The sequence below is a fragment of the Vidua chalybeata genome, chromosome 1, assembly GCF_026979565.1.
Source record: "Vidua chalybeata isolate OUT-0048 chromosome 1, bVidCha1 merged haplotype, whole genome shotgun sequence".
In the NCBI taxonomy this organism is placed as follows: domain Eukaryota; kingdom Metazoa; phylum Chordata; class Aves; order Passeriformes; family Viduidae; genus Vidua; species Vidua chalybeata.
Window position 1 is genome coordinate 121,485,081 of NC_071530.1, and position 27,012 is coordinate 121,512,092.

The 27,012-nt window shown below is 37.8% G+C and overlaps 2 protein-coding genes across 7 annotated transcripts in view; both read right to left on the reverse strand.

The window, feature by feature from the left end:
• Positions 1–3,748, reverse strand: part of STAU2 (staufen double-stranded RNA binding protein 2) — a 170,080-nt gene extending 166,332 nt beyond the window's left edge. For 2 of the 3 annotated variants that reach the window (XM_053948308.1, XM_053948293.1), the window contains exon 1: positions 3,526–3,624. The gene's annotated coding sequence lies outside the window, so the exon portion shown is untranslated. Of the gene's footprint in view, positions 1–3,525; positions 3,625–3,725 lie in introns of those variants that run through there. The other variant, XM_053948299.1, reaches the window with a different exon arrangement.
• Positions 3,749–16,046: 12,298 nt separating this feature from the next.
• UBE2W (ubiquitin conjugating enzyme E2 W) overlaps positions 16,047–27,012 on the reverse strand; it is a 32,703-nt gene continuing 21,737 nt past the window's right edge. For 2 of the 4 annotated variants that reach the window (XM_053948320.1, XM_053948328.1), the window contains exons 4-6: positions 24,895–25,050; positions 23,676–23,751; positions 21,623–22,984 (exon numbers count right to left, since the gene is read on the reverse strand). In XM_053948320.1, the coding sequence (XP_053804295.1) occupies positions 22,860–22,984; positions 23,676–23,751; positions 24,895–25,050 (357 nt within the window). In that variant the 3' untranslated portion in view covers positions 21,623–22,859. The other 2 variants (XM_053948332.1, XM_053948343.1) reach the window with 2 other exon arrangements.

The window sequence follows — 27,012 nt, forward strand, 5'->3', positions numbered from 1 at the left end:
TTCATAATTTGATTTTATTTGGTTAAGTAGAAATAAATTTGTAACATTCTAGTGTTACAAGCATAACATATTTCATTAATGGGAAACACTCCAAAAACTACCAGTTTAACAAAAAAGACCCACAAAACAAAACCAAAACCACAAAACACTTGCTCTTGAGATGAAGTATGAACAATCTTTAGCAGTTACAGACACAGATGTGACTTTAGTGTTACATTACCACAGATGGCTTTTCAAAATTCATTTTTACATTAGAAGTTGTGACAAGCAATTTTTTTTATTCTAAATATTTTTTCAGAACAGTGCCTGAGAAGACATCTCTCAGATTCTTACTGAACTCTTGATCCTTTAATGCAAACATACTTTGGATAATGGCGATTGTGACGCAGTACTGACAATGAGCAGACTCCCTAAATGCAGAGCCCTTGACTTTTTATATATATATTAATTATATATGTTAACTACACTACATACAGATTCCATTTCCTCTCTTCACAGATTTTGTCATGCATTCCCACCAATTCCATTCCCCCTCCTTTACTATCTTTTCCTTCCTGAGCAAAACTGCCAGCCCAAGTCCCTGACCTGCCTCCACAGGACCCCGGCCTTGTGCTCTTTATGCCCTGCCACCAAATGGTGTCCCCCTGTCTCTCATTCTCTTCTTCTTTTCAGAGGAGAGAGAATTCAAGAACTATCGTGAAAAATACAGGCTATGTGTGATCCAAAGACAGGCAAAAGACAGGCCTCTTTTCCTATCGATTTTGCCGTTGGTGATAGGAAAAAAAATGTAAACAGTGGAAGGAAAAGTGAAGCTCTAGTGGCTCATTAACAGAAATTCTGTTGTTTCAGTTATCCTGAAAAAATGCAGTGTTAGGTCCTTCCCCAGCACATCAGTGATACCTGCATGAGGAAATAGATACTTTGCACCCCGATCAGAAAAAAAATCTGTGCCCATATCTATCAAATATATGCCAAAAAAAGGGCACCCAAACACACACACTTCCCTTTTTAAGACAAGCTCTCCAATGGAATAATACCATAAGAAGATGCATTTTGGGGTGAAGGACTGAGCATAATTGATGGGAGTTTTTAAGTGTTTTCAAAGACTAACAAATCAATAGCCACATATTTTGGGCAGGTTAAAACAAACAAACTGTCTAGATAGAGCATGACAGGTGCACCTTTCCTAATGGCTAGAGACCCAGTCTTGGAATAGGAGAATCTGCTTCACTATGGCTTGTTGCCTAACCTTCCCAAGGTCATTTGCCATGACACTTTACAAATAAAACACATATAATTTTATTCACTTCCCACATTCACACCAGTGTAAACCAGAGTTAGAGTGAAATTTACAAAGCTGTGGAGGAAAATCGAACCTTTGCCCCCATAGAAGAGCCTGATGGTGTTAAATGCTTATTTAAACTTGGACCAGTCATTAAAACACCTCTGATCAGGTTCTTCTGCAAGTAAAATTAGAAAGTTTCTTTATGATCTACTATCTTGAATCAGAATTTAAGATTAGTCAAATTTATTATGATTTTGATGTAATTCTTGGGGAACAAGGTAGGTTGAGCTTCCAAAAAGATACATAAAGACTTCGGCGTCCAGGTTGAGCAGCCTGAGCAGAACCCAAGCTGAGTAACATGGCTGAAAAGTTGTCTGCAAAGAAAAGAAAATCTGAACTGTCCTTTCCCCTCAAAAACTACAAACAAGCAGGCAGCCTCAATCCTGTTCCTAGCTGGCAGCAATAGGAATCTTCACAAAGACTGGCAGGAGCAGAAATCTCTCTGAGTTTTTTTAGGTCAAAGCTGGAAATCAGTTAGTTCACCAGCTGGAAATCAGTACTGGAAATCTTACACTGCTGCTGACTTTCTAGAAAAAAAAAGAGATTCCATTCAGAAATCTGACAGCCTGGCACTGTTTATATAAGCAGCAATGTCACAACAAAGCCTATACAGAACCTCCTTGTAGTTAGCAAATAGCTTAAATGCATTAGTATTACTTCACTGGTGTATACTGCTAACCTGGAATTACCACACAATCTAGGAAGACCTTACTCCTATGCAGCTCGATGCCACTGGTAAGTGCAAGTGAGATACACCAATGTATGCTCCCTGACAGAAGCACAGCTCAACCACCCCAAGCTATGGCAGAGCAAACAGCCTTCCTTGTGCCTTGCAACACTGCAGTTACTCATACACATCCCTCAGTATTGTTCAAGGCAGTATTGCACACAAGGAGAGGGTCTACAACAGCAGCACTTTATCTACTCTCTTGTACAGCATAAACTTTTTTTTAGTACCATGGTAGTTGCACAGGGAGCATTCCAAACATGGCTTGAGAAGCTTACGTCTTGGTATTCACAGAAACAGCTTGCTGGCCGTAAGGCAACACGAGCTACATACACTGCAGGGATTTTTTTTGCTTGGGTATCACTGACTTGTCAGGTGGGGACCCTGAGCACTAGAAGGCAAACAGCTTTGCTGTAGGATTCACCCACACAGATAAGCTCAAGCAGCCCACACTTCCCCAGGAGGGCATGGCTGTGACTTCCAGGCCTGCCTGTAATCAAGATGAACATTTTCCCACCAGACACCTGAACACTGGGAAAATGCCACCCCAGCCCATGAGAAGCCTGGACTAGGCAACTTTAGAGTAGTGTGTCTCTCGGTCCCACCTCAACGAAGGCCCCCAAACCCTCGAGCTGGGCGAGGGCCGGTAAACGGCTCTGCCCATCGCTGGAAGAGATGCTGACATCCATTTTGGGAGTGGGAGAGCCCAGCATTGATGGCAAAGTTTGGGGCCCTGTCCGAAGTTTCGGGGCAGCGCAAGACGTGCACAGAGAGGGCTGGCTAAGACACACGTACAAACACACGGCGGCTGAGCTGTGAGGTCCGCGCCGCTGACCGGGCGAGCAGTGCCGGGCGCCCCTCGCCCCGCCGGCGGCGGAGAGGCCACTGTACGCCCCCGAGGCCGCGCACCGCGACAGGCCCGGGCGGGACACGGGACGAGGAGCAAGTTCGTGTCGCACAGAACTCCTTCCCGGGGACTGGGGCAGGGCAGGGCAGGCCCGGCGTGGTCCCCGCCGAGCTCGGCCCCGCCGCACGGCCCGGCCGCGGCCCGGCCTTGGCGCAGCGACCGCCGCCGGCAGCCGGACCCGTGTGCGGGGAGCTGCGGGGAGCTCCGGAGGGGGTCCAGAGGGGGCTTCCCCGGCCCCCGGGGGCGGCAGCGTTGCCCACCTGTGCCCCTGCCCGCCTCCTGCGCCCCTCGTCAGGCGGGCGGCTGGTGGTGGACGGGGCCCCCGGGGCGGATGGCGGGGTCGGCGCCGCCGGCCCCCGCCGGAGCGGAGCGGGCCGGCGGCGCCGTGGCGCAGCAGCGCCGGCACGGCCCCGGGAAGGCGGGGGGCGCCGGGGGGCCGACGGAGCCCTTGCCCGAGAGCCGCCGCAGCGGCGGGAGGAGCGGGAAGCCAGGACGGAGACTAGGACATCGCGGCTGAAGCCGCCCCCTTCCCTCCCTCCCGGTTACCTGCTTCCCGGGGACACTTTGGAGACGCCTCCAACATCGGCAAACACTAAAGAGAACTGACCCCGCCGCCGCGGCGGCGGCCGCCGGCCCCAACCACTGCTTCCCCCCCCCCCCGCCCTCCCGCCGGCGCCGCCGCCGCCCCGCCCCGCCGCCCCCGCGCCGGGCGTCGCCCCCCGCAGCTCCCCTCGGCCCCCCCTCACCGCCGCCCCCGCCGCGCCCGCCGCCCCCGGGGCGCTCCCCGAGCGCTCCCGGCGCTGCGCTCCCCCCGCGCCCGCCGCGCGAATGGCCCCGTCCGCGGCCCGGCCCCGGCCCGGCGGCGCGCAGCGCCCCCAGTGGCGGCGCGGGGCCCTGCGCCCTCCGCCCGGCCCCGGTGGGCCCCGGCACCCCGCGCTCACCTGCCCCCGCCGGGCTGGGGCCGGGGCCGGGCTTCGCCGCACGGCGAGGCCTCGGCACCGCGGAGGAGGAAGCCCCGACCCGGGGAGCGCGGAGAGCAGCGGCGCGGGGGTTGTGCCGGTCTGTGAGTGGGGTTGAGATCGGCCTGGCGAGCGTGCTCTGCCCGCTCGCAGCTGCTCCCGAGAACCGCTGCCTGCACCGCTCCTTCCGCGCCTGGAGAGAGCGGGCTGCGGGCAGCGAGACTTCAGGCAAGGAAAAGGGCTGGCAGAAATACAAGGGAGAAAGGGGCAGCCACCACAGCACACCAGAGAAGAGGCTTGATTTTATTTCCCCCATGTGCTGTTACTCATCTCACTCTAGCTTGGACCACTACCTCTCCAACGTATTTCCCCTCGCACCTTTCCCCTCCGAGAGAGCTGTTTTCAGAGAAAGGTAAAAACTCATAAAGATTTATGTGAATATTTTCTTCTCTCTAGAATTAGAACAAATAACTGATGCAGTTGCTGGGAGCTGCCTGGAGGGAGGCTGCAGGAAGGAGGGCCAGGGAGTGCAGCTGTGGAGGTTCAGCCATGGTGCATGCATGAAACCTCCTCCTTCCCTAGGTGGGCACAAACCCTCCTCTTCTTACACATGCCAGGGCTCAGCCACATAAAACCTTGGGATAAGTTGCTGTTTCTGTGCCTTTCAAACCAAAATCAACTGTCTTTGGTTTTGTCACCATTAAAAATATTTATCTTGTTGCCTTGTTTCAGCTTTGCACATCCCTTATAGAAGGCAGAACTAGACAGAAAAATGTAAAAAAAAAAAAAAAAAAAAAAAAAAAAAGCAGAAACAAAAAAAAAGTTTATGCAAATTGAGATTAAAGTCTAAAATGTTTCTTCCTTTAAACTAGAACTTAATAGACAAATAGAAGGGAGAGAAATCAAAGAAATCAATTTCTGACCATCTGCAGCATGAAAAAGATAACATTCAAATCTTTATCACAAAGTAATCAGAAGTTTATTGTTCATTAATAGAAGATTTCTGAGTTTAATGCACAATCTAACTTATTTTGTAAAAATCTGTTTTCTTGATTGGCTCAAGTAAAACAAACCAAGAATTTTTATGTCTGTGCAAAAGCCAAGTAGAAGCATCAGAACTTGAAGCAACCCTCTTCCTACCTGATTTGCAAGACGGCAGTAACAAAATTCATCAGGCTCAGAAACAAAACTAGTTTTTTGAGGGGGCAAAGATCTATACCTTTTTGCTACACAACTAAGTTCTAATGAATCTTTTTATATGAGAGTTATTAGTTATAGCAAATGTAATTTAAAAAAAACAACAGATAAGTCAGGATCAGAATGAGTCTAGAGTTCATATTGCCTGCAGTATCTGCTATTATATGAGAAATTTTTTTTAATTATTACTTGTTACCAAGAGGCAGATCAGCTCTGAGCAAAAAAAAAAAAAAAAAAAAAAAAAAAAAAAAAAAAAAAATGTAGCCTAACACAATTCCCAAGCATAGTGGAGGAACACTCTAAAAGCACAGAGCCCAGGTGAATTTTGGTAGTAAGCTTGCATATTGTAGATAATTTACACACCAAATACACATCATGACACCTAGTGGCAGAGCTGCATTGTGAGTATCTAAGTGATAGCAAGATTTTATTCATACTAACAGAACGTTAATATGACATTTACAACTTGTTGAAACACATGTTGGGAACTCAGCATTTGCTATGAGAGTTTTATACATACCCTGTATTCAGAAGTGGTAGCTTGTTAATCCTCCCCTTCTCATTCTTCCATTGTTTTGTTTTCTGATTCTGAGATTCCTTACCCCTTAATTTAACTTAAGAACTGAGGACAGAAATACACAGTATAATAAAATTTCTTTTGTAGTCTTCTGATACAATGTAGCAATGGATAATAATGCAAGTACTTTTCATTAGGCTACTGCAAATTTTGCGTGAGTAAAAGCTCATTCAGATGCTGAATTGCGATGGTGCTGTCCATAGAAGTTTGTGGGGATTTTTTCATGTTTGTTCTCGTTTTTTTCCTTCATAATTTTATGTCATGTCATTTTTGCTTTATTTACTATGAGTAGTTTGAAGAACAACCCTACAGTATAGCACATACTTAGCACAGGCACATTCAGCGAAAAATGCATCCTAATGAACATCAGCATGAGATTATGAGGAGGGTTTTACGAACTTTCTGCAGCAGACAGGTGTAATTCCAACAAGCCTCTAAAATCTCCAATCTGTGCTATTATTTCAATAACTAACATTTTTATAATGTTGCTATTACCAAAAAGCTAAAACTTTAGTTTAAAAACATATCTGAGATATGTATAAATTCAGAAGTCTTGTATCTTGATACACATTTTGTGGTGCAAACAGAATGTAGCTGGAAGAAAACTGGATACACAAGAGCAGATTTTATCCCAAAACTTACTATATATATATATATATATAAAAACAAATGTTAATATGTTTTATAATAATTTTAAGTCCATGGCTTTTTTAATGTTTCGTATGTGATTGGAGCTTTACATGTATGAACAACTAAATTACATTACTAGTCACTTCTTTAAGATTTACTGCACCCTTACGTTTGAGGGTCTTTTTCCTGCTACTGCTGAGGTACAGGATAAAGGCTAGTCAGTACCTCCAGTAAAAGCAGCTTAATACAACCTAAAAACTTCTCAGGTTTTGAAAATAAGATGCATAATTTGTATGTACTCTTTCACCCTATCCATTATTAAATAACAAGAGTGTCATAACTTGCCCAACAATCTAGTTTCAGTATGCAAGTTGTTAATAGGAGTGATTAATTCAGTATGCAGTTTGAAAATAACAAAAAGCCACATTAATGCCTAAATGACTGCATAAATACCTAAGTGGAGGAAAGGATAGAGTTATTCTATTTGGACTGTACACATGACTGCAGGACACTTGAAGATACTTGGCCTTGTAATTTTTAACTTAAGATTCAGAAAAAAAAAAATCAGCACTTTCACACTGACTTGCAAAAAATCATAATATTCTAATTTTTACTAATATATTTTATTATTAGAATTGTAGTTTTAAGAGAAACCATTGAGAAATGAGTTTCCACCCCTCAATTCACTTTCGTGTAACAAACCAAACCAAAAATAAATCCCCAAAGAAAATGCCCAATTATGTATTTAGGAAGTAGGAGATTTGCAGAACTGATTGGAAAGGAGTTCTGAAGGTCTGCTCCACCACCCTCCCTGCCACCTCAAAGTAGGATCAACTTTAAAGCTGGATCTGACCTTCAAGTTAGCAGGTTGCCTGGTTTCCTTTAGAAAATTTCAAAGACTGGATATTTTACAGCCTCTTCCAGAATTTTGTTTCAGAGTATTAGAAAGTTGCTTTGTAGCTGTACTATTTATTTAAGAACTTGGATGATATTTCATACTAAGGTTGAAACCATAATGAAGCTAACAGAGTGCTCATAAAACACCCATAAGAAGTTAATAATGCATTGTTTACATTAGTCATTCAACTGAAAAAAAACCTTTAATAGCTTAGTACCAGAAGAGTAAGTAACTTAATTTTTTTAATAATATTTTTTTCAATAATTAAAAGTAAAACCCAGGAGTTTGGGATTATATTTGATTAAAACCCAGTATTATTAATGAACCTACATCTAGTCAGACCACTGCTCTCCCCAATTACAGATGCAGAACTGTCACTATAAAAGTAGGTCTTTAACTACAATGCATGACAAATTACTAAACTAATTTATCACTAGGTAGTACCTGGAATGAGAGGCATGAACAAACCAAGACAAAACAAACTACAAGTCAATACTGTGAAGAGTTTTCTCAGGTAATGGAAACCATTTACTCTTCATGCTTCAACGAGGACTCAAAAGCAATGAATTATAACAACTCACACTAACATACTGTCTTTGATAATTCTTGTCTAAAATGTGAGTTCTCTAAACCAGATGAATCACACAATCACTTCAAGGATCTAAATTAAGTGAACTAGAACTTGCACTTATCAGCATATATTGAATTCCATCACTGTTGGTATAAGGACATTGAGAAACCTCTAGGTCCTCATCCCTTTAACAAGTATCATTTTTTTAGAACACAAAGTGAACCCAGCCAAAACTATGTGCTGATTTTGAAATTACCAGCTTTCATTTAGGTCTCCTATCATTAAGGAATCAACGCTGGTTCTTTATTAATTGACCCACTGCCCCAAATTTAGATTGCTTTGCAGGTAGCATTGTATTTCCCAGCAATCACTTGCTGCCATTGCTTTCATATGTCAGTGCTGGGAATAGTAAAGCCACGTGTAAATAAATACTTTACCCTTTTAATAATTCCAGTGAAGCTTTAAAATTATACTGGTAAATTACTTTAAGTAAGTATTAGACATTTTACTGCACATTCAAAAAACTTCATTAATTATCATAGTTCATCTATCCGAAACTGCATAAAAGATAACCCCAAGTCCCTAGTTTTAATTTCTACATTTGTGACAGATATTTCCATAATTTTCCATTTATTTTTTGACACAAAGTACTGTAAAGGCTTTCTGTACAGCCATCACACCTTCTTACAACTACAGAAAATACGATGTTGCATATTTATGCCTATTAGTTAATACGTATAGTTACTGCACAAACTTTGTTTATGTATATGCACAGATATTTCATACAAGTTCATCACCCATTATGAACATTGGAAGCTTCTCAAATATCCTATGTGATTTCCATATTAAAAAAAAACTCAACCAAACAAAAAAAAATCAAAAACCAATAAGATTTGGATTACTTCTTTAAAGCACAGAGCATAAAATGGTAGAAGAAAACCAGGAAAATTCAGGTCAGCCAGGGATACACATCTCATGACTATAGCAATGAAGACAAAGGTAACTACAGTTTGATAAATCAGCAAGAATAATAACAGAACTAGCAAGCTGAAGATCATGGTGTATTGGTTTTCAATTGCAAAGCACACAGACATTTAGAAATGGTCCATTTCTGCATTAGTAGGCATTGCTACCTGATGAGAATGCACTGTCTTTGCTCAGAAGAGAAGTATGGGAAAGACAAAGTGTAATTACAGGTCAAGGAAGCAATAGAATCGATAATATTAAACTCCTGTTTACAAGCCTGGGATTTTTGGGGGTTTTGCTTTACTGACAGTATTCTGACTACATAAAAGGCTTTCAAACAAGTCCTAACACAATGCTATTTCCACTGATAGTGTTGTATGAGAGGATCACACACATATTGAAATGCTTTGGATTCTCATTAGTGCCTCTCAGTGCAGGCAAAGACAACACTTCAGACGTAACCAAAGTGACACCAGTAATGTGACCAGTTTGTACATCTGATGTTTGTACATCCATACTGGTGACATTTATTTGCAGTTATGCTGATGAGAGAATGTACCTAATCACACCTATTGCCACCCTTACAAGTAGCAGACTAGATCCCAGAGAAAACAGGGATTAGGCCTTTTACATCTTGAAGTTAAGGCCAGTGTTGGACATGAAAATTATGTATTTTGTTTTTCTTTTATCAAATGTGTATATAAATCAGTAATACACTGGGTTCCATAGCGAACTTAAAAGTGTAGCAACGAAACAGATAAAACTGTTCCAAAATTTTCAAATCAGTCTGTAAAGATGCAGTGCCCTGTAATTTGTTTATACTTAATATAGCTTTGAAGAATCAAAACATTATCAGACATGGGGATGTTTCCCTAACTTCTATGAAGGCATGTGGGCACTGTTAGTGTTTAAACTTTCAGAGAAATTCAGAGATGTACAGATCTGCCATAGACCTTGCCTTTTTAAGCATTTTTATTTATTGTCCAGGTAATATATTGGTCCTATTCTCTCATTAAATGAGGATTGAACTTCTCAAATTATGTGGGGGCTTACTCTTGCTTAAATTGTCAAATTCAGTAACATTCAACTATCACAAAACTAGCGCTTTTGGTAAATTATTGGATGGCTGGGAAAGGTCTGGCTCAATTATGTGTAATACAGCAACATTTTAGCAAAAATATCCAGTTAGGGCATTTGTGTCAATTCTCAGAATATCCTAGAGCTCCTATAACTCCCATTGTCCTGGCATAGCTAGGACATAAAGGTAACTGATGATTTGGTGATGATGAAGGATAAGGTTGGGAGAGTTTTATTTTATCATTAATAGGAGAATGTTGCACTGACTGCTCATTTAAAAAAATTACAAAGTTAGAACTGCTGCAAATCTTACTGCCTATTGTATTGCACCTTCATATAGCAATACAATTTAGTCCATCTATTTTTGTCAGTTTATGTACGTGACAATATTTGTGCTTCATTACAGCCAGCTTCATTACAGCCAGTTTGTCACCAGATTCAAAAAAACCTTACTAAGATGTGGAGTCTTATTTTGGTAGGACTGTAAAATGATGTGAAACCAAACAACTTTAACCAACTTCATCTAACATGGTATGTCATATGATATTCATATGATTTGTCTCACTCAGATACATTGTTACACTATTTGTTCATTGCTGTCCTCTGAGAAAGTCAACAGTGCTTGCTGCTATACCATGCATAGTATACAGCAAACTTCTTGCACAGTAAACCTCTTGGAAATGGGTATTTTGTAGGTGAAACTGAGGACAACAACTACATTCGATGCAAGTGTAACATGCATGGATTCTGTATGCTCAGCGAATGTAATACCTGCTGCTTACTCAATTACACTCAACCTGTTTTGAAGCTGTCTTTTGTTACAGTCCCTAGAAGAAGCAGGAATCTTGTTGCTCCAAGAACTGTCACTTTAAAAATTGGTCAAGCTGAGAATGAAGCTTGTGTGTGCTGGCAATAGATAGTACTAACAGTGAATTGGAATTGGATAGAGCATTGGTAATCCCCTAAAAATAACATCATTTGAGTGACAATGCTGCCAGTTGCCCTTGCTTTTAGTGTTTCCATTCATGAGATTCTATACTTAGAAGCATACATAGGCTATGCTTTATTACCATTCCTATTGACCACAATAAGCCCTTTATGTTGTGAACTGAGTCATGTTTGCAGTACTGGTAACTTCTGAACCTTTCTTCTTTTTCTAGGGCTGGAAGAGGGACAACCCTTTTTTCTGTATGAATGCTGGGTACGGATAATTTCTCTTTTCTGCTCTTGCAGTTTGGCTTCATGTAAGTCTAAGGCAGTTCTTGTTCAAAGAGAATAATAATTTAAGAAATTACTGGCTTAATACAGATTTAATTTACTGTTTAAGTCCTTAAGTATTTTTTTTTTTATTTCTACAAAATGGTAGAAATACAGATCCTTTTCAACTTGTTGCAGAATTGTTCCACTGTTCTGCAATAAAAGGTAGTTAGCAGTGTAACTTAATAGAGATGGATAGGAAGTATCTTTGCTTTAAAAAAACCCATAAAGAATGAAAATGTGAATGTTGATGGAGTCTTGCTCTTTTAAATGAAAAGCTGCAATTAATAAGGTGTTTGATACTATATAAAGTAAGGTAAGACATATAAAGATTGATACACACTAAAATAAACTCAAATAATGCAAGGCCTAAGCAAGATTAGTACCCACCTTTGTATGTACCTACACATATAACTACTGTTGAGACCAAACACAAGAAACAAACTCTATGACAGAAAGAAACAGCATTCTGGTGCAGACCATGCAGGAAGACTCCTTTCCAGAGGACAAATTCTGTCATAATACTTTGCAAATATAGGAAAGAAAGAATTAAGTAAATGCTTTACCATGTGACAAACTCTCAATAGTGACAAGACCGATTTCTCAAAATCAAGCACTGGTGCATTAATAGCTGCCTTGAAGTACACAAAAAAACATCTCGCCACAAAACAGTATGGAATCACCTTATGCAGAGATCACCACAAATTTTCCAATTAGATCTTTGGTTTACTACAAAGAAAACCCTGAGACACTAAACTTGGTGTGCAGGGATGCTCCAGACTGAGCTGGCTGGCACAAGACAGTTCTTGTTATACTTACCCAGGTACATCCAATACTGAATAAGAAGTTCAGATGGATTAACATGTCAGAAATCATTCAAGAAGACCTAAGCCTTACCATATTGCATGCTACAGTACTAATGTAAGGAAACTTGCCTTCTGGGTATTTATACCAATATCCAAATGGTAAGCCTTTATAATGTTCACTTCCAGAAAGCGTTGCACAGAAATGAGTTTAAAAACCCTCAACATTACAAGGTAGTTGATGGGAAACATAAAGAAAGAAGTATATGATGTGTTTAATTGAGTGTAACAATCCAGAGAAGCTTTTAGGGAAAAGAATTACAGGCTTTTCTGTATAGCATTCCCCAATAGTACCCAAGATACCAGGAAGAAGATATAAGTAGTGACTAGATATTATTTAGTCTATTCTTACAGACTAAAGAAAGGAAGCCAACAGAGGAAATTTTCAGAATTACAAAACACACAAACTACTGTATCCAGTCTATTTTCCACATGCAAGACGTCAAAATCTCTTGTCAGGCACAGTATGAAATCTACTTTGCTGTTTATTAGGGTTTCTGGTAAAACTATTGCAAAGAAAAAAAGAAACCTATTACCTCAGTTCATGGAGAGGGCTACCCATTCTCTTTTTCTTAATATAGCACATTTCAACAAACTGCTACTGGTTGTCATACAGGACGTTGATCCTTCAGTTGTATCATGACCATAGCTGCATTGCATTTGCCCTTTTGCAGCTTTGAAGAACTTCATAACATAAGAATTATAGATTGGTGCAATTACTGATGTCCTCTTAAAAGGAAGCAAACAAACAGAAAAACAACAACAACAACAAAAAAAAAATCCAAAAACCCCCACAAAAAACACCACCAAGAAACAAACCCAAACCCAAAATCCCAAAAACATAGAAACCCAAAACACCATGCCACCAGCCATTGATTTTTAGAGAACCTTCAGGATGCTATCAAACTTCAAACTTCAAGAACTGGTTGTTCTCCCTCCTGCCCTACTTTGTGAGCATAGCCTATCTTCATGTGGTATCCTCATTGTTGGTCAACACAGTTTGAAGGAGCATTTGAAAAATCATTCCCAATACAGGACTGTCTGGATTATTATTATTTAAGGAACACAAAGTCACCTCTTACTCCAGTGTAACACTTAAGATAGTAGTTACTGCCTGGGGCAGATGACAACACACAGATACCGAAGAGATTAAAAGAGTTATAGTCCAAAGTGTGATACAGAAGATACCGTGCAAGATGAATCCCCCAAATGCGCCCCTTACCTCAAGCCCCACAAATTTAAAACCTTATGCAAATCAAGACTTTAGCCTTGATATTTTGTTAGTCATCTGGAGATTTGATGACTTATCTTCGTCACTTATTTACTTAGTTATGTATACATTCTATACTGCATCTTCTAAAGTGCTGATCTTCAATAAATTGTCGACACTATGTAAATAAGATGTACTTTATTCTGTGCATGTGAAACATAGCTAACAATGTTTTCTGCAGACATAGGGATAGTTGAGAGAACGAGAGACTCAAGAGCTATTCATACTTCATCACCAGTCAGAGTAGCAGCTGTCACACCCTCTTCACTGACTCAGCACAAATAAATACAGATAAAAACCACCGGGTTTCATCCATTCCTTGAACAAGACCTTCAGAGAAATGGATGAGGTGGCAACCAGTGTGTTTTTGTCTTGAAAACCTACTACCAGAGTGCAAGAGTCCTGTTCTTGAAGTATACAATAGGAAAATGAGACCTCTGAGACTTGGGACACAAGTGTTGTCTGTGTTAGACGACTGTAAACACATCTGGCTTTTTATCTAATCTCAAGAACATTTTACTTGTAACATTATTGCCTTCCTTCTGGAAAATAACTGTCATTTTCTAAACAATATCACCACATCTGTAACTATATTGATTAAGGTTTGCCAACAGTTAACTAAAAATATCCTCAAACAACAATGACTACAGATGTGCTACATTTAAAAACACCAAAAACAAACAAAACAACAACAAAACCCACCCACCAAAACACAAAAAAGCCAACCTGTTCCTGAGCACCAAAACTCAAGGCATCTAAATGGAGAGGTAACAGATGACTCGAATATTTTGGAACAACTTCAGATTTTTTTACTGGAAAACAGAGTTTAAAAATATAGGAGAGTCCCCTCCCATAGACTGTTATAGGCAGTTCAGACCTCTAGCTCTCAGGCTTCTCATAGCACATAACTCAGCTTCTGTGTAACACAAGCTTGCCAATATCTTACGTAATATTTTATTACACAGAAAATTCTAAAGATACAAATCATGTTTTATCCCCCCACCTTCCAAACCTCAGCTACACAAACCTTTCAATTTTTTGCACTGGCTCTGAAACTATTGCTTATGCAGCAAGCTGATCTAATTTGCTAATTGAGATGGCAGATTTCCATTTTTTCAAGTTGGTTTCCTACTGGTTTACCATGTTAAATCATCTCAGTGCAGACTCAAGAATAAAGTTAGATGCAAGGTAGGAATGGAAATCATTAGACTGGAAAGGAAGGAGTACAAATTCCTCTTTCTCTGGTAATAGAAGAAACCATGCTTGATTTTATCGTTAAGGATTAAATGCCCTGGAGAACTGCATTAGCAGCATCCAGATAATACTGATAATATTGTAGTCCTGGGAAGAGAAAGGGCTAAGAATGTTCATCTGAACAGACGTAACCCACACCTACTTGGCACAAAGCACTTCAAAGGGCTTGAAAAAAAATAGGTTCCCCAATTGCTGAAGGCATGACAAAAGTTTTAAGGTTTTACCATGGAGATTTTAAATAACAAGAGGCCAGCATGAGGAAAGAACTGTGGTCAGTGTTACAGAAATCCAGATTGTAACCTCTTTCTTTGAGGCCAACATTATGGTTTTCAACTCTTCACTGGATTCCTATTCAGAACAGTCTCTTGTAAGCCACTCCTTCACCAGCAGAGGTCAAGAGAAAAATGTCACTTCAAAAGACAAAGTTACACTGCACATGGCATGTATGTAAAGTAGAGGGAGTTAAATACAATCTAACCTACTACCACTGACTCACACATTAAAGCTCCTATGAAGTATTATATTAGAGACTATGGACACAAGCTTATAAATCCAATCTCTAGACTTACATACACTGCACAGTCAATTGATTTTGCATTTCATTTTTTGTTTTTAAATACAAAATAATTACCTGAATGAAACCTATATGGTTTTACCTACATACTTCAGGACAGAAATTACTTTGGAACTACAATGTTAGTGAAATACTCTTACTTTGTAATTTTAAAAAAAAATCACTTTAAGTAGCTACAGAGAGAATTTGCTACATTGAATCAGCTGATTAAAATTCCTTTAACACTATTTTTAAAGTAGATAAAATCTGCAAGAAAAAGAAATTAAGAGTGAACAGATTTTCCTGCACTGCTATATCAGTAAAATTAAATAAAAACAGAGACTAAGTTTGTTCAAATTTGTATTTCTGAATTGTATTTTATAGTAAAAGGCGGCTCATGGTATTTCTACTCTCCAATTTTATAAAGGTATTTTAAAGCCAGGAGGTTTGGAAATTTATTGTTAGTCCTTGAAACAACAGCCAACAAGTACCTGGTGCATGAACCAAATCCCAAGTCTCTCCTCATATTGTTGTGTGACTGCAGCTGAAGATGGTATATCACTAAGACAGCTTAATTCCCCTTATTCAGTTCAACACCCAACTATTCAGGTACCACTGTGTAAATCCAAACTGGTCTGGGTGATATGGATTAGAAGTAACTGGTTTTAGAAGAGAATTCATCCAAACCTGTTCTTCAGAATGATTGGGATTTGTGAGCATACAAACACAACATAATGCTCAATTGCTCTACCAGAGGAGGCAAAAGCTATACTGACTTCCCCCAAACCTTCAAACTCTATAGCTGCATTTTTGCAAATGTTTTAATTTAATTAGGGTTTAATTAGGGTTTTTAAAATATCTCTCTTTTTAAAAAATCATTATTTACTGACCTGGAAAATTTATGGTCCCCTTAAAGCATACCTATAAATACAGTTCACATCTTAGGTTTTTGTCAGACTTTCAGTAAATAAAAAACACAAACATTTAGAATAATCTTAACAATATAAAATAGATTAATTTTAAAAACTTAATTTTTCATTAAAATACATGTTTTAGGTATGCAGTGCCTTGCCTTTTACAAAGCAGAAGACATCATCTCATAAAAAAAAAAACAAAGCTGAAAGCAGTTATTGGTATGAGGCAGAGATTTGATTAAACAGTCTCGATAGATGCTGACAAAATAATAGAAACTCTATTCCTACCACTGCAGGCAAACAAGAATCCTGCATCTGAAACTTCCCATCAAGTATTTTAAGTGCTTGTCAAATGACAAAAAAAAAGATAAAGAACTATTTGCTCATCTGTGAGAAATAAAAGCATTACATCTTAGTGATTTTTTTTTAATTAACTATTTTTTTCAGCTGTTACAACAGATACCCTCTGGAGAATGAGGAAACACTTCACTGTTATGCAAATTCCTCCTCTGATATGCATCACAACATTTCATAGTAACTGGCAGCTTTGTCTTAGGAGTGGCTGAATGTCAGGAACTATGCTTCTGCACTGCACCATGAAAAGGTCCACACGTATTTCCAGTCAAGGGAAGTAATCTATTTTAAAACAAGAATTTATTGTGTTATAGTATAAAGACACTAAACACAAAACAAAGTGTTTAACAACATGAACATTGACACAAAATAAAAGCAAGATAGTTTCAAGCCAATTCTGTAACTATTCCATGTGAGAAACTCCAAGTGAAAGAAAATTACATACACAGGGTCACCCTTGGGAAAGGATGGCACCACCTCCATCTAATTCAAGCCCTTTTTCAGGACATCATAGCATTATCAGAATAGTTGCATTATCTTGAGGGCTTGAGTGGTATATAAGCTTTGTCTTGGCCCTCTCTATATACGTGAACTTACCCACAGATCTACAAGAGAACCAATGAGGCATTTCTACTGTAAACTATAAGACCTGAGGTACATTTTCTTCTAAACTACCTTGCATTTTCTTGATCTAAGTATATTATAGGGGGTGAGGGTTTATTAAAGAGCAGCATAAATTTGGTTATTTAACTTCACTATAGTCCACGTGACAGCACAGGTCAATAAAATTCATAATGCTTTGCAGTACAACACCCATCTTCAACAAAATACATATGGTATGTCATGAAGCTTCTCTGAAACCATGTATTGTAGTTTCCCAAGCCACTATACGAAAAGATAACTGAATTTGCGATGCACTTAAGCCATTTCTTCAGAAATTACCTGGTCACATTAAGGTCTCTTTCCTGTGGACTATTTTGATAGGATCCACTATGTGAACCAGTCATACATGAATTTCTCAACTGTTTCAATTCATACAGAGCAGTGAACAAGACTATACAGATTAAGTATCAGATTACTGCTCATTCATATGAACCATTTCCAAAACTAACCAGTTTAATGATCTCGCAACAATAAAATTTTGCTAAACAAGAAGTTTAGAGCATAAGTATTTCTTTTGTTTAAAACAACTTTTTTTTTGGCTCTTAAAAGAAAATTAATTCAGTGTTTCCAAGGCTCATTGTGAAAATATATACACACATCAAATTTATATCCAAAGCTAGATTTTACCATTGAGTTTTAAAGGCCAAGAGATATTTTCAGTACAGTAGGAAAAAAAAAAAAGCAGTTCCTGAAGTATATTGTAGCCTTACTTCACTGCCAGTATCTACAGTTCTGATGCTGTACAAAATACTTCTCTGAAGCAAATCCATCTGAACTCTATCCACCCTGAGATAAGCATCTATACTTTTTTAAAGTGTTTTAAACAATAAGTAACAGAGAAGTATGTACAAGGCTATAAAACATCAGTTATCATACAGCAGATTAAAAAAAAAATCAGTCTTTTCAGCCAATTTTCTGGTTTTTATTGTAGTTAGTTATTGTGAATTTGGTTTAGGGATATTTTTTTTTTTTGCTTTTGTTTGTTTTTACATCAAGCTATTACTTGATTTAGACATTCATGCATTAATTGCTTGAATTTTTTGAGTGCAACAATAAGGCAACAGTAAAAAAAACTATAGAAATTTTGCATATGTGTAAAGGTATTTAGTTTATAAAAGTGCTTCCTAAAAAGACAACCTAATTGCAGTATCAAAATATTACAGAGTGCTGAGAACAACTGTCATTTCAGTAAATGTTGCTCCACAGAAAAATGTCTGATTTTAGGCTTTTCCCCCTTTTTTTTGGTGAAGAAAAGCCTGGAAAAATTGGCATGGCTACGTGGGACAAGCAAGTTAAGAAAATATACTTTAGTCTAAACTTAAATAACAAGGTCCACACTTTTTTGTGAAAACTTTAAGCCTCTGTCAAAAATGTATTTTTTTTCTTTTTATAATACAGGATTAAAAGACAAGATGATGCTTACAAGATAAAGAAATAATTTACATGAAAATATCTTCTGACAAAGCTTTTCAATCAAAATATTGTTTTGTAACATTCAAACATGACATACAACACAAAAGAAACAGTGAATACAAACAAAAAATGTTATATGGATTGCTTTCGAACACATAAATAAATGAAATATTGGTGTAGGCAGTAGGGCTCATGCTGATGGCTAGCAGGAAATAACAGTGTGCAATCTATTTGGAAAAAGCTCTAAAGTACAAATTACAAGCCCAATTAAGGACTGCAGCAAGTTCAGTTATATCACTGCCATCCTCTATCTCCAAAATAAATTCTTGTTTAAATCACTCATACCCTAAATTACTCATACCTTTGCTTCAGAGATATGAATAACTATATACAAAAAGTAGTTTTATTTCACCATAGGGATAACATTGTACCTCTCTGCCAATGTCACTTGAAAAACCGCCCATGTCAAAACAATTTGACAGCAGATAAACAATTTAATAAATACGTAATGATCTTATTACAGTCCTTCAGGTAGGCATGTTAACTCATGCTGCTAGTTTTGTGGTCACAGTGCATAGAATCCAAATATAAAAGAATGGGCTGGATTTCAGGTAATTGTCAATCCCTTGCTTATATTCCAAATATATCCAAAACTTTCATAAGCTCAGTCATCTGTCAATCTTTTTTGTGGCAGGAGCTAAACCTTTCCCTGGTACAATGTCCATTGCCGGCAATGGATGCACCAAAACCGCCAAGGAGCTCAGTGTTATTGCACAATATATGAAGACCTGGAATTCTTCCAAAACTAAAAATAATGGAATTATTCTGACATTTCTGGACACCTGCATTAATACTGTATGACTAATAAAAGCATGTCAGTTGCATGGACTGAACCAGCGATCAACATGCGCCCAGAATGCACACTAGTAAAAATGCAGTCAAAGGAAGTAGTCTTCATTGCCTATAGGTCACTTCCAGTCAAAGGTTAAAGTTCAAAGACTGAATGATCAAAGTGCTCATTTTCTCAGTAGGACTATCTTCTGCTACGAGGATCACAAAATGGTGGCATCAACATGTGTCATCTTTAAAATAAAAGAAGAGCATTTATGGAAAACATATAAACATTCTAATTCCAAATAAGCAAGGTGCTATTGGCAGAAACAATTCCTAGCATAGACAGTAACATGCAAAGGAAATACCCTGACTGAATAATTCTGTGATTTTGTTCAATAACGACTTGGGGAGAAAAGAGAGTATCAAAATTTAAACTTCCAAAATACACATACACTCCCAAAGACATTAGTGTTAGCAAATACTCCAAAAAAACAACAGTCATTTCCATGCTTGATATTTAGAAAACCACTTGCCAGGAAAGAAAATGAAAAATCAAATATGCTTAACATTTTGCACCCTCGAAGTACAGCAGATCCACAACAGTTATCGAATTAAGACATCCTTTTATAAGGACTATATAGGGATAAGACCTAGCAGAGTGGGCTGCTTCTGATGCATTTTCAACCCTTTATATGTGTTTAGGTGTGTGTGTGTGTGTATATATATATATATATATAAATTTATTTATGAAGACTCAAAACAATAGCTGACAGATTTATGCAAAAAGAATAGGTTACTACTATAATCCTAAAATCTTAAACCTGAAAGTAAATTACACTAAATTTTAGGTACTGTGATTAGACAGAACATACTATAAAAATGCATGTTCTGTACCTATCATTTCTGCATTATGCTCCATACTAATGCTCTCCCTTTTAAACGTTCTCCTTCACACATCAACCTGCGGTATATTTGCACCTGCTAGCAGTAAATATTGAGTTGTTAACAGAAAGCAAAGTTACTGTCTGCTTATTTTTAAAGGACTTACTTGTACCTCCCACACCTAAAAAATATAGCCTCATAAACATTCTACATTCTCATGGGGAAAATATTATATAAAAGCTATTACTTGTAAAAAAACTCTTTAACTTTTTAGTAAGCTACTGTACATGAAAAAAAATGGACAAGGATGCAAAAGAGAGAAGGGATATTTAAATGGTGTACTAAAATTTTAGGCCAAATATCAGAGAAAACACTTTCTATTTAAGAAAAAACCAAAACCAAACCAACCTCAAAACCCAAAAGCAGCAAGGAAGTGCTGGTTGAAAACAAACACCATTGCCTTTCCCTTCCTCCCCACCCTGCCCTTCCCCACCCCCAAAAAAATCTATACCTCCTGAGAACAACAAAGGAAGTCAACAGCTTTATGAAACAAATTTCAGTCTGGATGCCCAAGTAAACTGTATCTGGAAATCCTCCTCTGTCTTTAACACAAAATAAGCAACTCTCAGATTGAAATTCAGCAGGAAAGTCAATGTACAGTTGAAACAGACATTAGGTAGGGTAGACAATCTAGAAATATTTTCAGTTATCAAAGATCAGGAGCTTTACAACAGGGTTTGTGAGGACATAATTTTGTAGCAAACAAAGCTCCATAACTCTGCTTGAGGAATAAGTTGCTGTGTTGGGGGAGGGATGATACAACAGATTAACAACTCTGTGTTAAGTTGAATGCAGATACATATTTACATGTCAAAATATGTCTCAAAGTGCTACTTTATCACTCTGTGCTCATCTGGGTTAGCTTTACATCAGCTCCCAACCAGGGACTATTTTGCTCCCAGGTAAACAAATTCCAGGCACATACTGGGAAAAAAAATTCCTTCAAATGAATGTATTAATACATATGACAGACTTCTTCCTATCTATTCAAAACACAGAGCTACTATGTCACATTAAAGCTAAACCAGTCCAATGGGCAGCAGACAGCACAAGTGGCAGAACCACACTGCATCTCCCTCCACAGGTTGTTGTATTAGCGCTGGCATTTAATTTCTTACAACAGTTACCCTTGGACAGCTGCCTTTCTTTCCTGGGTGGGATTGTTTTTTCTTCCCTCACTTATCCAGCCAAATGTGGTTCAACCACAAGATTAGATATATGAAACTTAAGCTGAAGCATGAGCAGAAAATAAACAGGACAGAAGCATTTTTTCACACTTCCCATTTTACTGTAACATACCATTTCTTTAAACGTGTTTAGAAAACACTGACAATTTAAAGATCATGCCTTGGCAGTCTTGTTCTATGTCCACATAAGAGAAACAAAATTAACTGAGAAAGAAGCAAATGACACACACACAAAAATAGAAGGGAAAACACTCTAAACATTCATGAAATTTTTGTCACATGGACATCAGGAATATTTTATTTTTTCATGTAAGAATTGAAGGTGGTGGGGAGCCCAATGAATTTTTAATCAAGACAGTGTGAGTTATTTAAACGAACTGACTTGCTTTCTCTTGCTTCAGGTTGGTTTTTAGGTTGCTCTGTATCTGAGGAGGGGTAAGGTTTTCTGACTTCCAGAAAAAAAACACTGCATAGTTATTAAAATACCCATTCAATGAACTGTAAGCTGCGGTTTTTAGCTGTAATAATACAGCAACCTTCAGAATCAGTAACTCAAGACTTCTTTTCATACTAAGTTTCTGTTTTGCTTGTTTAACACTAATTGAATTTCATTATTAAGAAATAAAAGTAATATCTGCAGACTGTTCTGCTTTTACAGATTTCTATTCTAAATCAAAAAGTACAAATTAAAAGTGGATAGAATGTATTTTAATCACAAGATAAAGCCAATAAATGGAACTTTACCTGTTTCTCTTTAAAAATAATTAGCAAGTGAAAATAGAAAGTTAACAAAAACTCTCCCAAAACTGCCATTTAAGAGAAACCAAAATTAGAATCGGAGAAGCACTAAACACATTACAAGAGCATGAAAACAGAGAGAGAAAAGAAAGTGACTGCTGAATAATCTGGTGAGGATGAAAAATCTATCCTTGTGTGCAATATGATTATTATTCTTGCTGTCAACTTTAAAAATAACCACGTGATGGTCCCAAGTTTCCTAGATATACCTTAATCTCATGACATATAGCAATTCTCTTACTGTACTTGAAGCCACCTTGTTTTGGAGTTACAATTACTGTATTATGAGAAACAGAGTTTCATTCTGTTACATTACCATATGTCAAAATCCCACTGGTATCAGCAAGTATTATGAAACTATCAAGTTTTTCTTGTTAGGCCATCCATGGGCTTTTAAGAATCTTAAGAATTTTAAGGGTGAAGACTTTGGAATCTGCCTCTCCAGTCATGAACTCTTACTGTCTCAAAATAATTGCTCTAGTTTTCACTTCAGGGAACCCATCCTGGAACGGGGAGGCCACAAAAAAACAGAGGATGTCTTATGGTGGAACCTTCACCTGCCTCTGCAGTGATGGAATCAACTGTTCTGCACTACACTAGCATGAAGTATTACCTTCTCTGATATATCCCCTCCCAATGTACTTGTGCTTCCAATAACTACCATTTGTACAGAAATTTCCTAGGGAAATCAAGGAAAGCATTGCTAACAAGAGGAGAGAAACAAAGCATGCCCCATCTCTATCCCCTTCTTCTCTCCTTCCTCACCAACGGAGTGGATAAGACAAGCACATACAGCCAACTGCAGCTCTGGGTGGAGGATGACAAATGCTGAGGCAGAAGAAAGAAACCACAAAGTATAAAGCAAGACATAGAACACATGGAAACAAAAGAAAAAAGCACAAAAGCAAAGCAAACCCCAAACCAAAACCAAAGAAAAAGCCCCCAACACAACACTAGCACTGCAGACACTAGCAATTTTAACACACTTTTTTTCTTCTTTATTGTGTCCATGGAGAATCTTATTACTATATTATTGAGTATTAGTTTTTAGGAGCCTTTAAAATCAGTTAACTGTCCCATACTGGAAATTCTGATTAAGAGTGGAAATCTATCAAAACACATAGCTGTTTACAAATATATAGGTATCTTTTCAACAACATAAAAGTTTTTAAAGTGTTAATAACAGTAACAAAAAAAATTGTTTAGAGCAAAACCTAGTTTCATCATGGACTTTCCCCAATCCCAAACTTTGAACTTGTAATGGATTGATACACTTTACAAGAACTGTCATTCAAAGTCAATCCTATATATGTTTATATTTCCACCAGGAATTATTCAAATGTGATATAGAAAAAAAAAAAAATCACAGCAGAGCATATCAGAAACAGGATTTAAATAACACTTTGAGTTGAAAAAAAATAGCTCAATGCTTTGAACACATTTATCCTACTTTCCTACAATTTAATTGCCTTCAGCCTGAAAAGAAGTTAAAAATTCCTGGTCCTAGTTAGATACTTACCATGATACCACCATTTTGTTTTCTTTGGATTCTTGTTACATGTTCTTACATAAAATGAGTTATCTGGAGGTCGCCTCTGCAACAGAAGAAAAGACCTACAAATAATCAAACAATCCTCATATTGTAATACATGAGCTATTTAATCAGATTATGAAAGATTACCATGTGAATGCAGTGAAAATGAGGTAACAGGCAGGATTAGACCTTTTTGGTCAAAAAAACCTCTTAAAGATCCAGGTAACAAATTCTTACTTGAGATACTCCAAGAAAATAAAATAGTAAAAAATACCATACAGTTTAGTGATAAATAGGAGAGAAAAAAATGAAAAAAAGAAAAGAAAACCAACAAACAAACAAAATAAACTAACTCACAAGAAACAGCTGTTGTTTAAAAACTCCCCAAAATTAAATTCCTTTGCAGTCTGGAATCTAATTCTGATGCATTACATCTAATTCCCATTCTAAGGCTGAGCTTAGAGTGGGTGAATAAATGAATTTAAGTATCTCTATCTGATCATTATTACATATTCTTCGGTTTTCTTCGTAAGTATCATCATTTTCAAAACACATAGGATAGAATACAATACAAAGCCATTTTGGGGTGGTTTTTTGACTACATATATGACTAGGACTGATTGGGATGCAAAATAAATAGGCATGCTTGGATAGCACATATGGACGAGCTCTGACCACATCTAACTTCCACAGACATCCCTCTGCGAAAGAAATGGTCAAAAGTGAAAGGGCAATCTCTTTACAAAAAGCTCTCTAAGGTATTGGTGCCAAAAAAACAGCTTAGCACCATTTACTTCCCTGAAATGAAACTTATCAAGTTCACTGAAATAGTACAGATGCAAAGTTAGAAACATCTGCACTAAAGACATTTCACTAGTCATTCTGCACTGCCTTTAGAGGAAGGATAATTTTACAAAGAATTGTCCTAAAGCATGATTGAACTTCGCAGTTAGTACAACTGGAAGGGTTGCATCCACTGCTCTTCTCCAGAAATGATACATAAGCAGGTTACCATGAAAACAGTGGCAAAGTACTTACTGCACTGTTTATTTTGCAGTTCTAGCTTAGTATTTTCTCAGTAGTAGAAATGTAGATACAGTAGTTTTGCCTATTTCAGAATTTGAGAAATGAAAAGTTTACTTTGTAAAGTAGAAAATTACTAATTTTACTTATTTCACTTCAACAGTGCTAAAAAAGCCCATACCTTTTCTTTGCAGCTGGAAAGCATGCTAATAATGCTAAGACAAACAGATTGCACTGAGAGGGCTGGAGACCAGTCTTCCGTTAGAATGGATAAACAGATATGACCATTGCTATAAACATGAGGATGAACAGGGATATTGTCTCCAGTAAACATGACCTAAAAAAAAAGAACAAAAATAACTAATTTATAGTCCCCATTTTAAATAAAACTGTATTGGTTTGGGGAAACAATATAATCTTATTTAAGAAGCAGGTCTGCCATTTTCACTAACACTAAATAACTTCGGTGTTAATAATAAATAACTTTAACACTAAATAACTTTACCACGTTGGGTTTATTCAGTTTTGGAAACTATTAAATGAAATGTAAAATAATCAATGGAAGCCTAAATAGCTAGTGAAGATGGAGTTAAATAAATGGATAAATATAGGGGATTTTATATTAATATAGCATAGAAAAATGCAAAGGTAATGATGTAAAGACAGTGCAAAATCTTGCAGCCTCAGTCTTCCACATCCTAAGAAATACAGCTGTCTTGCCAAAACACTGGATTTTAATGATTATATAAGCCACAATGTTATACACCAAGAAGCACAACAAGATTCACAAATGAGTATTTCTATAAACCTGGACATAACAGAAATAAAGTTCTGGACAACTCATCCAGGTTCCAGCATGAAGAATAAAATTAAAATTCATCAATCTTATTAGCTATAAATAAAGGACTTGTGAAACCAAAGTATACCAAAGTTTACCAAAGAGGAAATATTTTTAAAACATTACTTCAAATAGAAAAATTTTTATTTGACATGGAGTATATGGAAGAAAGGCATTTAGAACCTCAACTCCTCTCTATTAAAAGATAATATCACAGTCAAAAAGGGCTAGAAAAGCAATTTTGACAACTATTGCTCTTACATCAAGTTTTTTGTCAAACACATCATTGGTTCAGGACCAAAAGAAAGAGAATAAAAGTGAAATCTTCATATCAGTATTATACTCCTGAACGCCTTTTCCACCTCCTTTTATGCAATAAAAACATAAATCTCTAACACTCATAACTGTAATACCCAGCAGTTTCTTAAGTGTTTCTTAAGCTATATAGATATGCATAAAAATATGCAAACATGTACACACACACCCACCTCCTCACTGGTGACAAGTAACACCTTCATCATATAGGAAACTGAAATTAGAGAGCTTAATTTATCTGCAAAATGGCAAACAGGTTTCTAAGGCATAAGAGAAACTGGATACAGAATGATCTTTCACAGGTCTTTAAACTGGTATTTCTTAAGCATTGAAGGGCTTACCTTCAAAATTCTGTAATGTATTTCACTTGTAACTAATATCCTGTTTTTACATGACAACCTGAACTAGGCAGACTAGTTAAGTAAAAGCATGCACTCTATGACAGACAACATACATTTACAGGCAGAAAACATCCAAGTGATTAAAGCAGCACAACTGAAAACTGTCAATTCACAGTAACTAAATTTGCAGGAGAGGTAATTATGACCAAGAAATTGTAGTGCAGAATGACCCTACTGCACAACAATGTTTGAAAAATTGAAATTCTAGCTATCTAAAACAATCCAGTATCCAGCACTTAAATTTTTAATTGTTTTCTGTGATAAAACTCAGTGTAGATATGTGGATCTAATTTGCTGCTTAACAATAAATTGCACAGGGCCACAGACACAGGTTGGGTAATGAAGACAAACAACCTGGAACCAAATTAAACTGCCTACTGTCTTGTGGATCACCTATAATTAGTACCTTGCAAATCTCATGAGGTGCAGAAGTACAAGTAGCCAGTTTGTTCTGTAAAAGACTGAAAGTCAGCATTCTAGTGTTTATCATGGTACCTAAAAATATGTTAGTTTTTATGGCTTAAGTGCCTCTCACAGCTCCATGCTTCAGTTTTAACATCAACAAGAGAAGTTGCAGAGATAATTTCTAGAACTCTGAGCTGAAACAGACAGGACAAGAACTAAGACACTCTTGCTTTTCTCCTTCCTTTTTCAGAAAAGCAGGGGTAGCTGACCACTACTCTTATCAGCCATATTTTGAAGCATTTCCCTCAGGTAATGGAGGAATGGCTGTACACAGCACATT